A 16,145-nucleotide genomic window follows, 5' to 3' on the forward strand; every position below is an offset into this window, starting at 1 on the left:
TGTGCATTGCTTAGGATTTCCAGTATTTGTAGAATCACTTTTGTTTATGTTGAGGATTGTCATTACCATCTCCCCGAACTTTTTCTGCTGAGATCCTGGCTACTTTCACCATAGCACGGATACAGAGATTGAACTGTCAATGATTCAGGAACTGATTGTTTCCCTCCCACATCAGATTTCTGAAACGGTCCATGAACCCATGAGTGCTATCTCGTTATTCATCTTTTGCATTTTTTAAAATTTATTTTTGTAACTTATAGTAATTATGTTTTATTATGCATTGCGCTGTATTGCTACTGCAAAGCAACAAATTTCACGGCAAATCGGAATCAGTTTTTTTATTGGTGATGTTTATATAGTCTGTGACTGTATAAATGCCAGTGATAATAAATTTGATTCTAATCTGCAGCAGTTTGCTTTGGGAGTTCTAGCTCAGTGCGGGGCCTTTAATTCGGAGCACGTGCATGTTCTGGGACCTTAGTAACCCGAAACCACGGCGGGGGGGGGGGGTTGGAAGAGCTGAATTACAAAATAATAATAATAAACTTTGCACATTTGGAGCTGAGGACCAGCCATTCATCAAAACATTTCTGGATATTGCGTTGTTTATCAGCTCAGGAGGAGAGCGGGGCTGACTGCTGATTTAATCGGGGTATTCTCCCTCTATCCCTCCCTTCGCTCGGGTGCGAGTGGGCAGCCCCGCTCCGCCGGCTCAGTGTGGCTCCGGACGGCGAGCCGCGCGGACGCGGAGTGGGTTCGGTGTGCGCGGTGGCTCCGAGGATCGTGGTGAGGTTCTCGGAGACCGTCAGGGACTCGACGAGAGGGCGGCCGCTCGGGTGCACAGCTCACCGCCGACAGCCAGGCCCGGAAGAAGTCGCCATCTCGGCCTGAATTACCCGCCGAGGCCGAAGGCCCAGCTGCAGCCTCGGGCTGCCGTGAGGGTGTCTCGCTCGCCAGCCCGGAAAGGAGTAAGGGTTCGTCAGCCATGGCCAGCTCCCGGGTCTGCCGCACTTGCGGCTGCACCGATATCGACTTGGACCAGGCGCGGGGGGACGCGGTATGTACGGCGTGCGGCTCCGTCCTGGAGGACAACATCATCGTGTCCGAGGTGCAGTTTGTGGAGAACAGCGGCGGCGGCTCTTCGGCCGTCGGGCAGTTCGTCTCCTTGGATGGTGAGTACGCTCGGCCCATCGACCCGCTGCACGCGTGGTCCCCCCTCCCCATACCCGCTGCACGCACGCGAGCGCCAGGGATCCACGGCCCGTGGCACTTACTGTGGGGGAAAAAAGTATTGTTGGTATTTGCAATTGTGTATACTCTCGCAAGAACTTCATTTGAATTAGAACTCTCCTAAGTTTATAGGAGCCTTCGGAGTGAAAGTTGCTGCCAAAATGAAAACTTCACTTTCTGTCCTCCCTTGCTCAAGTTTGTCGCTGTCGTAGACATACATACACTGGGTATAAATAACATGGGAATCAGAATCGTGTGTTATCACCGACAGCTCCAGAAATTTGGCAGTGAGAATTTATTGCTGATATGTCATGAAAGTTAGCTTTTATTTTGCAGCAGGTTGTGTAACCTTCATTCACTTGCAAAGCTACTGTTAGTTCTGAAATGACCGTTGTCATCTGTGATACCTGGGAGCTGCCAAAGTGATCATGAACTCATAGTGGTATTGTTCAGTGACTTAATTCCGTCTACTGGACTCTGAGGACTGTACTCCTTTCTTTCAAGTCATTGGATTGCTTACAGGCACACAGGAGTTAGGACCTGGTAGGTCTCATCCAAAGATTGCATCTCCTGAGTGTTCGTCTTAGTTTGTGCACTTGGGTCTCTAGAGTGGGAACATGGGAGCAGTTTATCTTTATAAATATCCCTATTTATCCCCAAATAGGTGAATCATTGTAGACTCTACTGTTCCATAAATTCAGCATTAATCAGTTGAGGCCCTCTGGTTAGGGTTGACCACGGATGTTGCTTCCTAGCTCTCTACGTAATACACTAGCCAGGACAGTATGATTTGGAGGCAAGCTGTTCCCCATGGAGCAAGCTCCCCCTCTCCACACAGCTGATGAATCCAAAGAAACGGCAGCGACTGATACAGTTTGGCACATTTGGCATCGCAGGAGTTGCCAGTCAGCATTGAACTCACATAGAACTGCCTTAGAGACTCCAGCTCTGGATTCTTCCTCGGGGCTTACTCTCAAAGCCTTCCCCATGAGTGGGTATAGCGGCAAACAGGGGAGGTTTGAGACTGGAGTTTTCCTTCTCCCTGATGAGCTCCATCTGCCTGAATCGGCTGCTTTTAAGGCACTGGTAACCTGCCTTTGCCCCTATTTTGTCGCTAGAAATGGTCCCACTGGGTTTAGCTGCTAAGCTACACGTGAAGGCCAGGAGCTGGACTTGGTTGTCAGAGCCTTTTGAGATACATGCCATTGGGAGCATTAAATAGGTACTGGGAGATTATCCCCACTACCACCATTGCCTATTACAACCTTAAGGAACCATCGATCAGTAAATTGTTTATTATTCTCACATTTACAGTGAAAAAACGTTTCATATACCATCCATACAGATCATTTCATTACATCTGTGCATTGAGGTATTGTATAGAACGTAGAACAGTACTGCACAGGAACAGGCCCTTCGGCCTACACTGTTGTGCTGAACCAATTAATTTAGAAATCGAATGTCTAACTAAACTAATCCCTACTGCCTACACAATGTCCATGTCCTTCCATTCCCCTCAGATTCATGTGCCTATCCAGACGTCTCTTAAAATCCTAATGTTTTTTGCCTCCACCACCACTCAGGCACCTACCACTCTCTGTTTATTTAAAAAAAACTTGCCCCTCACATCTCCTTTGGAAAAACCAATTACAGAATGCAGAATAAAATGTTACGGTTACAGAGAAAGTGCATGGCAGGCACAAAATAAGGGGAAAGGTCATAACGAGGTAGATTGTGAGGTCAAGAGTCCATCTTGACACAGTAGGGGCCGTTCAGTAGTCTTGTAACTGCAGGATAGAAGCTGTCCTTGAGCTGGCAGTACATACCTCCAAGCTTTTGTATCGTCTGCCCAATGGCGTGAGAGAGAATAGAGAATGTCTGGGGTGGGTAGGATCTTTGATTATACTGGCTGCTGTACCGAAGCTGATAGAAATATAGACATTGTCCATGGAGGAGGTCTGCTGAGTTCCTCCAGCATTTTGTGTGTGTTGCTTGGATTTCCAGCATCTGCAGATTCTCTCTTGTTTGTGATTGGATTACTATACTGTGAATTCTCTTCCAACAATGCCTATCCTGAAAAAGTTTAAACCTTCCCTTCCACCTATCACCCTGTCTGTCTGTCTGTCTCTCTCTCTCTCTCTCTCTTCTCCCCTCTTCTCCCCCCCCCTCCTTCCCTCCCTCCACCTTTTAAACCTATTACTCATTTTTTTTTTTCTCCAATCCTGCCAAAAGGTTTTGGCCTGAAACGTTGACTGTACTTTTTTTTTCCATAGATACTGCTTGGCCTGCTGAGTTCCTCCAGCATTTTGTGTGCGTTCCATGGAGGAGTGGCTGGTTTCTGTAATGTGTTGAGCTGTGTCCCTGACTCTCTGCAGTTTCTTACATTCTTGAGCAAAGCAGTTGCTATACTAAGCTGTGATACATCCAATTAGGATGAATAAGGGCATTTATAACACTTGTTAAATTGGTTTATCATTGTCATACCCACTAAAGTACAATGGAAAAAATTGTCGTGCATAGCTTCCATTCAGATCAAATCATTGTGGTAGCAAAAGGTAAACCAAAAGCATGCAGAATCAAGTGTTACAGAGAAGGTGCAGTGCACGTGGACTGTGAGGTCAAGAGTCCGTATTATCGTTACAGGGAACCATAACAGTGGAGTTGAAGCTGTCCTTGAGCCTGCTGGCACATGCTTTACATGTCAACAGGAACATGTTAAATTTCCTGAGACACCCAAGTACTGTCTTTTCCTGCAAGCATAAGCAGCTTGTGGTTCCCTCAAATGTTCAAAAAGTCTAGTTTTGTGTCTGCTATCCTCTGCATTATTATAGGAAGGAGCTGGAAGCTTCAGAGAGGTTGCAGAGATTTACCAGGATGCTGCCTGGATTAGAGAGCATGTTTTATGAGGATAGGTTGAGCAAGCTCGGGCTTTTCTGTTTGCAGTGAAAGAGGATGAGAGATGATTTGATAGTGGTGTACAAGATAAAAGGCATAGATGGATTAGACAGCCAGGCAGAAATGGCTAATATGAGGAGGCATGACGGTAATGTGATTGGAAGAAAGTATAAGGGGGATGTGAGAGAAGTAGGTTTTTTACATGGAGAATGGTAGGTGTGTGAGATGCCCTGCCAGGGGTGGTGGTAGAGGCCGATATATTAAGGACATTTAAGAGGCTCTTAGATAGGCACATGGATGATAGAAAAATAGAGGGTTGTGTGTGGAGAGAGTGTTAGATTGATCTTGGGGTGGGTTAACACGAGGGGGCATAATTTTAAGGTGCTTGGAAGTAGGTACAGGGAGGATGTCAGAGGTAAGTTTTTCACACAGTGGTGGGTGCGTGGAATGCACTGCCAGTAGAGGTGAATACAATAGGGTCTTTTAAAAGACTCTTAGAAAGGTACATGGAGCTTAAAAAAATGTACAACTGTACGTTAGGGAAATTCTAGGCAGCTTCTAGAGTAGGTTACATGGTCGGCACAACACTGTGGGTTGAAGGGCCTGTAGTGATGAGACTGTTGAATGGATCCTGACCCGGATCTGGGCCGTACCCTCCAAATATCCAGACCTGCCTCTTGTTTTTTTTTTGCACTCCTTACTTTCCATTTTTCTATTTTCTATTTATGATTTATAATTTAAATTTTTAATATTTACTAAATTTTACTATTTTTAATATTTAATATTTGTAATCCAGGGAGCGGGAAGCGCAGAATCAAATATCGCTGTGATGATTGTACGTTCTAGTACCAATTGTCTGGTGACAGTAAAGTACAAACATTTGTATAAAGTATATGTTGTAGATTTTTTATGTTCTAAAGGGTCAGCACAACATCACAGGCCAAAGGGCCTGTACTGCGCTGCACTGTTCTATGTTTCTCCTCTTTTCCTTCCCTTCTCCTCTGGGCGCCATCTACCTGTATTTTGTCCCTTTTCTGTTTTCATCTATCACCTACTGCCTCCCTCCTTCATTCTGTCTGCCCATCATCCCGTACCGTGTGCTTCCACCTATTACCTTCCAGCCCCTGTCTTGCCACTCTCAATTCTATGTACTGGTATTGTCCCTCTTATGGACTGTAGCCAGTTGAACAAAATTGGATTGGTGGAAGGAGTTGGGTGGTAGTGGAGGATTGTTTTTCATGTGGAGGCATGTGAGTAGGGGTGCTGATGTGATGGGTGCTGAGTCCTCTGCTATGTGTAGTGTATATTAATGATTTAGTTGAGAATGTAGCTGGGATGATTATGAAGTTTGTGAATGACACTAAAGTGTGGTGGACAGTGAAAAGAGTTTGCCTCAGGGTACAAGAGGATCTTGATCAACTGGGAAAGTGGACCAAGGAATGGCAGATGCAGTTGAACTCAGCCAAGTGTGAAGTGATGTATTTTGGGGCAGGACATGCACAGTGAATGGCGAGGCTTGGGAAGTGTTATAGAACAGAGACCAGCAAAGGTTCAAGTACATAGCTTCTTAAAGTAGCAACATGCTATACAGTGGTGAAGGTGATCTTTGGCATGCTTGCCTTTGTCTATCAGGGCAGTGATCCCCAACCTCCGGGCCGCGGACTGATACCGGGCTGCGAAGCGTGCAGTGGTGCAGCGGTAGCCGGAGCGCACCCAGCACATCTTTAAGAAAAAAGCCGAAATAAACAAGCTAATTAATTAGGTGCCGCCCGGCACATAAATGTCGGCCCAGATCAGAGGCGATTGCCGATTTCACTTGCTCTACGCAATGTTCACTTCTCTTTCCAGGGCGCTGGAGCCTTTAGCTGTTCCATTGTTTGGTCAATTTAAACGCCAGCCCAGACAGGCTGAAAAGACAGGGCTGTCAGGATCGAGGTGACATGTTGAATCTACACAAACTAATAAAGTATAGGCGCTGCCGTGCTTTCTTTGTAAAGACAGTTACGTGCTGGTCCCAGGCCAGATCCTCTGACACTTTTCAGAGAGAGAAACGTCGATCCTTAATGCTGAAGAATGTAAAGTTATTGACCCTCTCTATCTCAGTTCCTGTAATAAAGACTGGCTTCTGGGCAGCACCTAATTAATTAGCTTGTTTACTTCGTCTTTTTTCTTAAAGATGTGCTGGGTGCGCTCCAGCTATCGCTGCACCCCTGCATGCTTTGCAGCCCGATATCAGTCTGTGGCCCGGAGGGTGGGAACCACTGCATCAGGGGATTGAATACAAGAGTTGGGATGTCATATTACAGCTGCATAAAGAAAATAGCTTTATTTGTCCCTTGCATTTCACGTATGTTTTGATATGCATCATTTACATCAATGACCAACACAGTAATGATGTGATGGTGGTGGCTTGCAAGTTTCGCCATGCTTATAGCGCCAACATATTATGTCCACTTTGGAATATGGGAGGGACCAGAGCACCCAAGGAAACCTACGCAGTCATGGAGGAACTCCTTACAAACGACAGTGGAATTGAATCCAGGTCGCCTACGCTGTAATGACATTATGCTTACCGATGTACGACTGCGCCACCCTAGCAGTTTCTCTGTAATGCTTGATTCTGCACTCTGTTATTGTTTTATCTTGTGCTACTTCAATTCACTGTTGTTACGGTTTGATCTGTATGGATGCTAAGTAAGTCATTTTTTACTGTACCTCGAGGCATGTGACAAAAATCTTGTGGCCTCAGGAATCAAATCCAGGTGAGACCATACTTGGTATTGACCATACGGTATAGGAGCAGAATTAAAGTTGCTGGTGAACGCAGCAGGCCAGGCAGCATCTCTAGGAAGAGGTACAGTCGACGTTTCAGGCCGAGACCCTTCGTCAGGACTAACTGAAGGAAGAGTTAGTAAGAGATTTGAAAGTGGGAGGGGGAGGGGAGATCCGAAATGATAGGAGAAGACAAGAGGGGGAGGGATGGAGCCAAGATCTGGACAGTTGATTGGCAAAAGAGATATGAGAGGATCATGGGACAGGAGGCCTAGGGAGAAAGAAAAGGGGGAGGGGGGGGGAAAACCAGAGGATGGGCAAGGGGTGACAGAGGGAGAAAGAAGAGAGAGAGAGAAAGAATGTGTGTATATAAATAAATAACGGATGGGGTACGAGGAGGAGGTGGGGCATTAACAGAAGTTAGAGAAGTCAATGTTCATGCCATCAGGTTGGAGGCTACCCAGACGGAATATAAGGTGTTGTTCCTCCAACCTGAGTGTGGCTTCATCTTTACAGTAGAGGAGCCCGTGGATAGACATGTCAGAATGGGAATGGGATGTGGAATTAAAATGTGTGGCCACTGGGAGATCCTGCTTTCTCTGGCAGACAGAGCGTTGGTGTTCAGCAAAGCGGTCTCCCAGTCTGCGTCGGGTCTTGCCAATATATAAAAGGCCACATCGGGAGTACCGGATGCAGTATATCACCCCAGCCGACTCACAGGTGAAGTGTCACCTCACCCGGAAGGACTGTCTGGGGCCCTGAACGGTGGTGAGAGAGGAAGTGTAAGGGCATGTGTAGCACTTGTTCCGCTTACAAGGATAAGTGCCAGGAGGGAGATCAGTGGGGAGGGATGCGGGGGATGAATGGACAAGGGAGTTGCGTAGGGAGCGGGGGCGGGGTAGGGAAAGATGTGCTTAGTGGTGGGATCCCTTTGGAGGTGGCAGAAGTTACAGAGAATTACTGGCATTGGTTTAGGGTGATTTAAAGGGACCTGAGGGGCATGATTTTCCCCAGAGGGTGGTGAGTACATGGAATGAGCTGCTAAGGAAGTGGTAGCAGTTACGATATTCAAAGTGGATTTGGACCGACACATAATTAGGAGGGGTTAAGAGGGTTATGATTCAGATGTAGGCAAATGGGTTTTTGCTAGTCACATTGGTCGAATAGAAGAGTTGGTAGTAGTGGGATTAGCTACAACCAACCTGAGAGTGGGTGGTTGAATCATTTCTAGATTCACAGAGTGATAGAGCACAGAAGCAAGATGTTTGGCCCATCCATGCCAATCTTCTTGCCCATCTACACTAATCCCATTTTTGCATTAGGTCCTTGAACTGAAAGTATTCTTCTATGCCTTGCCTATGAGTGCCTGTCTAAATGTCATAGTCATACAGCACAGATACAGGCCTTTTGGTCCATGCCAACCATAATTTCCATTTGCCCTGGTTTGGCCCATATCCTTATAAATCTTTTCTGTCTGTTACTTGTCCAAGAGGCTATTAAACAAGATAAGAACGAGCCCATAGTATTACAGTAAAGATACTGGCATGGATAGAAGATTGGCTGACTGGCAGGAGGCAGAGTGGAAATAAAGCTGGCCTTTTCTGGTTGGCTGCCAGTGATTAGAGGTGTTCTGCATGGGTTGGTGTCGGATCTGTGTGTTTTCACGTTATATGTCAATGACTACATTGATGGCTTTGTCACCAAGTTTGCAGATGATACAAAGATGGGTAGAAAGAGCAAGTAATATTAAGGAAGCAGGGAGTCTGTAGAAGGAGTTGGATGGATTAGATGAATGGGCAAAGAAGTGGCAGGTGGAATTCAGTGTCGGGAAGTGTATGGTCATGCACTTTGTTAGAAGGAATAAAAGGCGAGCACTATTTTCTATAGGAAATTCTGTAGGATTAAAGGGACTTGAGAGTCATTGTGTAGGATTCCCTAAGAGATTCAAGATTGTTTAACATCATTTCCATTACATAAGTGTAAAGGAGAATGAAGTATTTGTTACTCTGGATTCAATGCAGCACAATAAAACCACAATAAGATAAAGAACACAATAATAAAAAAAATGTGTAAGATAGTTTATATACATTGATTGTCCATAAAGTGACGCTAGACACAAGAGTGTCGGTGCATAAGGTGACTGACGGGAAATGATGGCGTTGTTGGGGGTATGGAGGGGTAGTTTAGTGGGTGGAGGTGTTGATCAGCCTTGCTGCTTGGGGAAAATAACTGTTTTTGAGTCTGGTAGTCCTGGCGTGGATGCTGTGTAGCATCCTTCGTGATGAGAGTGGGACAAACAGTGCATGAGCAGAGTGGGTGGGATTCTTCATGATATTACTGGCCCTCTTCTGGCACCTTTATGTATGTCCTTGAAGGTTAACTTGCAGCTTGAGTTGGTGGTTAGGAAGGCAAATGCAATGTTAGCATTCCATTCAAGAATATAAAAGCAAGGATGTAATGTTGAGGGTTTATACATCACAGATCAGACTGCATGGAGTATTGTGAGCGGTTTTAAGCCAAGTTACTAAGAAAGGATGTGCTGGCATTGGAGAGAGTCCAGAAGTGAATGAAAGGGTTAATGTATGAGGAGTGTTTGGTAGCTCTGGCCTGTACTCAAGTTCAGAAGAATGAGGAGGAAGATCTCATTGAAACCTATTGACAATTGAAGGGCCTAGATTGAGTGGACTTGGAGAGGCAATCCCCTATAATGGGGGAGTCTCGACCAGAGGACACCAGGATTGAACTCTGATGCCCTGAGCTGTAATAACATCATGCTAACTGCTAATTTCTCTAGCTAGAGGGTGCTGAATTTATGGAACTAATTGTCACTGATGGCTTTGGAGGCCAACTAATTGAGTATATTTAAAGCTGAGGTTAATAGTTCTTGATTAGTAGAAGTATGAAAGGTTATGAGGAGAAGGTAGGAAGATGGGGTTGAGAGGGATAATAAATCAGCCATGATGGAATGGTGGAGCAGACTTGATGTGGTGGATCCCCCCAAAGACTCTTTGAAGCTCATTCCTCTCACCTTAAACCTTTTCCCTCTTGTTTTTGCTACTTTAAAAGCTGGGATAAAATGGCCTTGTTTATGAAGGACAAGGTCAATTTGAGGAATATGCTGCTCTGATCGACTTTAAACAACTGTGGATACAATAGCATATAACTTCAGCTGGGTTTTTCCTAAATCAGTGGTCATGAGAGGCTGAGTGAGTGACACTGCAGGTATCTGGCGTTGTGAGAAATGAGATTGTGCAGATGCTGGAAATCTTGAGTAACACACAAAATGCTGGAGGAACTCAGCAGGTCAGGTAGCATCTATGGAGGGGAATAAACAGTTGACATTTTAGGCTGAGACCCTTCATCAGGAAGGTGAATGCCTGACTTGCTAAGTTCCACCAGCATTTTGTGTGTGTTGCCCTTGTTGTAATCTTGATGTTCGTACATATGTAAGGTGTGTAGCAATTTGGAATAATTAAAATATGTGGAATTGCCTGCGGCATTCTGTAATGCAGTTGTAAAGTATGCTTCATGCAAACAAAACACTGGAGGTTTCACAGAGGTGAAACCAAATAGAATTTGACCTACTGTGAAACCAAATATAATGATCTTTGAATGAATAAATGCACACACTTAGTCAAGGAGGAAGGGTTTAAGAAACACTTTAAGAAGAGGAGAGAGCACTGCAGGATTTTGGGAAAGGTATTATGGACCTTGGCCAATTAAGGCTGGAGGCATTGCCTTCTCTAGTGGGTGATTAAGTGCTTCACAATACTCCAGAATTGGAAGATTGCTGAGATAGGGATAGTGGTATGTGTAAGAGGCTAGAGAGGAAGAACATAGAAGGGCAGAGCACAGTGCAGGCCCTTCCGAGATCAATCTGATTTTTCCCTCCCACATAACCCTCCATTTTTCTTTCATCCATCTGCCTAATATTGGAAGGAAGAATGGCTGAATCAAAAATGCAATGAAGTAGAAGGCCATATTAACAATAGCAAAGAAATGCACAAGAAAATTAAGGAAATTACTGGAATTAAGAAAACCACCTCTACAGGATGCATAAGATCAGCAGACGGATCCATACTAACAGATCCAGATAAAGTATGTGAGAGGTGGATTCAGTATATAGAACAGCTTTTTGAAGACAATAAAGGGGAACTCCCAGATATTAAACACCCTAATTCTGGTCCACCTATTACCAAAGAAGAAATAACCAAAGCAATGAAAAGCATGAAACATGGTAAAGCCACTGGACCTGATAAGATTTCAGTGGAAATGATACAAGCCCTAGAAGATCTGGGCATAGATATTCTTTTTGAACTGTTTAATGGCATATATGAGTCTGGTGTATTGCTTGACGATCTCTTGAAATCAGTATTTATAACCCTGCCAAAAACTCCTGGAACTATTGACTGTGAAAATTATAGAACAATCAGTCTTGTGAGTCACATAATAAAGATTTTGTTGAGAGTTGTTCTGAGTCGAATTAAAAACAAGTTAAGGCCAGAAACCTCTAAACTGCAATATGGGTTTATTGAGGATAGAGGAACTAGGAATGCAATTTTCATACTATGAATGCTTTCAGAAAGGGCAATTGAATATCAAAATGATGTCTTTTTATGTTTTATTGATTTCACTAAAGCATTCGACAAAGTGCAGCATGAAAAATTATTTCAAATTCTCAATAAACTAAAACATTGACGGAAGGGACCAACAACTGCTTCAAAATTTATATTGGAATCAAACAGCGGCAGTAAAAATTGATGATAATATAAGCAGTTGGACTAAAATTCAAAGAGGAGTTAGACAGGGATGTGTTGCCTCACTGGAATTTAATATCTACAGTGAAATGATTCTCAGAGAAATAAAAGACCTAGATGAGATAGAAACTGGAGGTGTTAACACACATCAACAATATAAGATATGCCAACGATACCACCCTAGTTGCAAGTGCTGCAGAAGACCTACAAATCCTCCTAGACAAAGTAGTACAAACAAGTGCAGATTTTGGTCTAACCATCAACTGTAAAAAAAAAACACACCAAATGTATGGTAATATCAAAACAGCAGGATACAGGTTTCCCCCGCCATCGGAAGGTAGAGCGTTCCTATGAAACAGTTCGTAAGCCGGAATGTCGTAAAGCAAAGAAGCAATTACCATTTATTTATATGGGAAAAATTTGTGAGTGTTCGCAGACCCAAAAATAACCTACCAAATCATGCCAAATAACACATAAAACCTAAAATAACAGTAACATATAGTAAAAGCAGAAATGATATGATAAATACACAGCCTATATAAAGTAGAAATACTTTTCCACAATCATTGCTTGCACTGTTTGCCATAGCGAAAATCTCACGCAAGTGCTCTCGGCAGAAGCATGGTGCAAGCGCTCTCGGCAAAAACGCGGCGCAAGCGCTCTCGGCAGAAAATCTCACCCAAGTGCTTTTGCCCGAAACACTCTCTGTCCAGTAACCTTTAAGCTATGAAGCTGCCAAATCATACCAAGTAACACGTAAAGATACACAGCCTATATAAAGTAGAAATAATGTATGTACAGTGTAGTATCACTTACGGGAATTGGGAAGACAGCGCCGATCACACTAATGATGGTGTGTTAGGTTGAGTCATCGCAGGTTGGGGTGGTGCAGTGGCCCCCACCCTCCAGGCCGCCAACCGATACTGATCTGCGAACCATGCAGGGGTACAGTGGTGGCCGGAACACACCCAGCACAGTACAGTGGTGGCCGGAACACACCCAGCACATCTTTAAGAAAAAAGCCGAAATAAACATGCTAATTAATTAGGTGCCGCCCGGTATGTAATTGTCGGTCCCGATCAGAGGTGATTGCCGATTGCATCGCCTCTGATCTGGGCTGACAATTACGTGCCGGGCGGCACCTAATTAATTAGCATGTTTTTTTCGGCTTTTTTCTTAAAGATGTGCTTTGTGCCTCCCGGCTACCGCTGCATTCTCCGCGAATCGATATCTGTCCAGGGCCCGGGGGTTGGGGTGGTGGGACACTGGGGTGTCATCTCATCGTCGTCTGTTTCCATTAGGGCAGGCAGCTCATCTTCTCCTATGACTGCCTGCCTCGATGTCTAAGGTCGAGGTTGGTCGTCTGCTGTGGCTGATGTGGAAGACTTGAAAAACGACAGTATGCTTGACTGCTGAGCCTCGCGCATTTTCCTATCATACAGTTCTTTGTAAGCACTCAAACCATCCTGCAAATATACCTTAAACCGATATACCTTTTCAAAATTAAAGTCATACTTTATCATTGCAGCGAAAATCTCACGCAGTTGCTTCACCTTCAGTTCCTGGATGACTTCACTTTCGGTCCGTTAGCTACTGCATTCAGTTTCGATTGTTATCCTTTCCTCTTCCAATTGCATCAGCTCTTCATCTATCAGTTCTTGGTCATGGGATGCCAAAACCTCTTCAACAGCATCTTCATCAACTTCCACAATCCAAACTCACTTTGTCCTTACTTCGTTCACCATGATCGAAATGCTTAATTATGTCTAGTTTTAAGCTAAGTGTAACACCCTTACGAGCTCTTTTAGGCTTTTCTGATACCTTAGAGCTCATCTTGCTAACAGCTGCTCACGGGCACGTGTTTAAGCAATGCCGGCTAGAATGCCGTTCTCGGGGAAAGCAGCTGCTCGGGACGTGCACTGCCTTTTTTCGCACGCTGCTTTTCCTGCGCGCTGCCTTTTTTTTGTAACAGTGAAGACACCTTCTGTTAGTGAAAACAGGTAACTAATGTAGGTCTTTCGTAACAGTGAGGTTTCGTAAAGCGAACGTTCGAAAAGCGGGGGACACCTGTACTCCCAACTGCCAATTGTACATCGGTAACCAAAAGATTGAACAAAAAACCAGTTTTAATTACCTTGGTAGCTTTATATCACAAGATACTAGAAGTAAAGTAGAAATAAAAAGAAGAATTGCTATTGCCAAAACCAGCTTCCAAAAAATGAAACCCATTTTTTCCAACAGACACATTTCTATGACAACAAGACTTGGGGTACTAAAATGTTACATCTGGTTAATCTATGCTTCCGAAACATAGACTACAACACCAGAACTCCAAAGAAACTTAAAAGCAACAGAAGTGTGGTTTCTTAGAATGCTGAAAATATCATATAGAGATAGGGAAACTAATGAGACAGTACTCCAGCATGCCCATACAAAAAAGATCTTTAATGAATCATTAAATGAGAGAAAACTTAAATTCCTGGGCTATGTCATCAGAGAGGGAGAAATAGAATGCCTTACATTACAAGGCAGTGTGCCTGGGAAACGCAGTAGAGGAAGGCAAAGAAGAAGATATATGGACACTGTGAAAGAACTAACAGATCTATGTGTGCGAGATATCATTGAGGCTGTGTGGGATCATTCGATGTGGAAAGCCATGATCACCCAAGCGTTTAACGCGCCAGGCACATGAAGAAGATGTGTCTAAGAGTCTCTTAAATGCCCCCAATGTATCTGCCTCTACCACCACCTTTGACAGTGTATTCTATGCACTTATTACTTAAAAAAAAACCTCTGACATCTCCTTATCCTTTACAACAGTTTACCTTTTAATTATACCCCCTCATATTAACTATTTCTGTCCTAGGAAAAAGGCCTCCATCAAATCACCTGTAGTCCTCCTTTGCTGCACAGATCAAGATTTGTAAACAAGGTGAAGGATCTCAAAGCTAGCCTGTGGTGGACCAAGTGGCATTGAGTTCAGAAACGGGAAAGGACGTTTATAATGGGGCTTTATTGGTTTTTGAGTTCAAGAAGTGTGTGTTCCACAGGGCGAGCCAGCATTTAATTGCCTCCAGAAGGAGGTGGTAAGCTGCGTTCTTGACCCAATGCAGTCTTTGAGATTAGGGATGTCAGGGGGAGTTCCAGAATTTGACATGGTCCTGTGCAGTACGTTTTTATTGGCTGGTCCACATCCCACAACCTAAACTGTGTCAAATGATCTGAAAGGTTAGCCCACATGGAATCCAGGGTGGATATAAAATTGCTTTGTAGAAGGAGTCAGAAGGTGGTAGTTACTAAGGTTTCTGTCTCTATGATGTAGTTATTTTGGCACCCATGGACTTTGTTGTGCTACAGTGGACTTTTTAAAGTATAATTGTCTTTGTTCTTGTGAAAATTGTGTATGTTAATTTGTTTTTCTTGTGTATGTTGTGTATCTGATGCTGTGATGCTGTTGCAAGTAAGTTTTTCATTGCATCTGTACATGCTTGTTCTTGTGCATATGACAATAAACTCCATTTCAGACTTTTGAATTTGGATTGGAGGCCTGTGACTAGTGATGTGTCACAATGATCAGTGCTGAGTCCAATGATGTTTGTTATCTATATTAAGATGTTGATAACAATCTTTTATAACATAGTTTGCAGGTGACAGCAAAATTGGTGACATAGTGGACAGCGAAGAAGATTATCTAAGATTGCAACAGGATCAAGGTGAACTGGGCCAAGGAATAACAGATAGAATTCAACTCTGACAAGTGTGAGCTTTTGTATTTTGGTCAGTTTAACCAGAGCAAGACTTGTACAGTAAATGTAGTGTTGTAGAACAGAGTCCTAGGGGTACTAGTAGCTAGTTTCCTGAAAGCAGTGACTGAGGTAGATGGTGATGAAGAAGGTATTTGGCATGCTTGCCATCATCAGGACGACAGGATCACGTTACAGCTGTACAAGATGTTGTTAAGGACACCCTTGGAGTGTTTAGTGCCGTTCTAGTCAACCAGCTATAGGAAGGATGTCATTAAGCTGGAAAGGATTCATAAAAGATTCACTGTAATGTTACGGGCACTGATTGATTTGAGATATGAGGAAGGGCTGGATAAGCTGGGACTTCTTTGCTGTACCAGACCATGTTGCAACTAGCTGAACACTTTCAACTATACATCTGTAGAAGTTAGGTAGAGTGTTCACTGACAAGCTGTACTTCTAAGAAGGTATTAGCTCAAAATTTCTAAGAAAATAAAGATGCTGGCACACTTCCTGTATGATTACGTTATGTGCTGGGTCCAGGATGCGTTACCTGGTATGTTAACACCCAGGCTTTCCAGCTACAATCTTCTGTCCAAAGTACAGCATTTCGTGTTCACAGTAGTCTCCTGTACACTGGAAAAACTACACACAGATTGTGTGACCACTATGTTCATATTGAAGGGTTCTATCAATATCCTACTGCCTGCCACATGAATGCCCTTCTCAATCTGACCCATCAGTCTGT

General features: G+C 43.9%; 1 protein-coding gene across 3 annotated transcripts in view; it reads left to right on the top strand.

Annotated features, from left to right (window-relative positions):
• Positions 1 to 802: 802 nt before the first annotated feature.
• brf1b (BRF1 general transcription factor IIIB subunit b) overlaps positions 803 to 16,145 on the top strand; it is a 460,829-nt gene continuing 445,486 nt past the window's right edge. For 2 of the 3 annotated variants that reach the window (XR_011887761.1, XM_072272371.1), the window contains exon 1: positions 887 to 1,172. Coding sequence is in view for 2 of the 3 variants with exons in the window: in XM_072272371.1 (XP_072128472.1) it covers positions 986 to 1,172 (187 nt within the window). In the remaining variant the exon portion in view is untranslated. Of the gene's footprint in view, positions 1,173 to 16,145 lie in introns of all 3 variants that reach the window. The other variant, XM_072272380.1, reaches the window with a different exon arrangement.

This window comes from Mobula birostris, chromosome 1 (assembly GCF_030028105.1).
Source record: "Mobula birostris isolate sMobBir1 chromosome 1, sMobBir1.hap1, whole genome shotgun sequence".
In the NCBI taxonomy this organism is placed as follows: Eukaryota; Metazoa; Chordata; class Chondrichthyes; order Myliobatiformes; family Myliobatidae; genus Mobula; species Mobula birostris.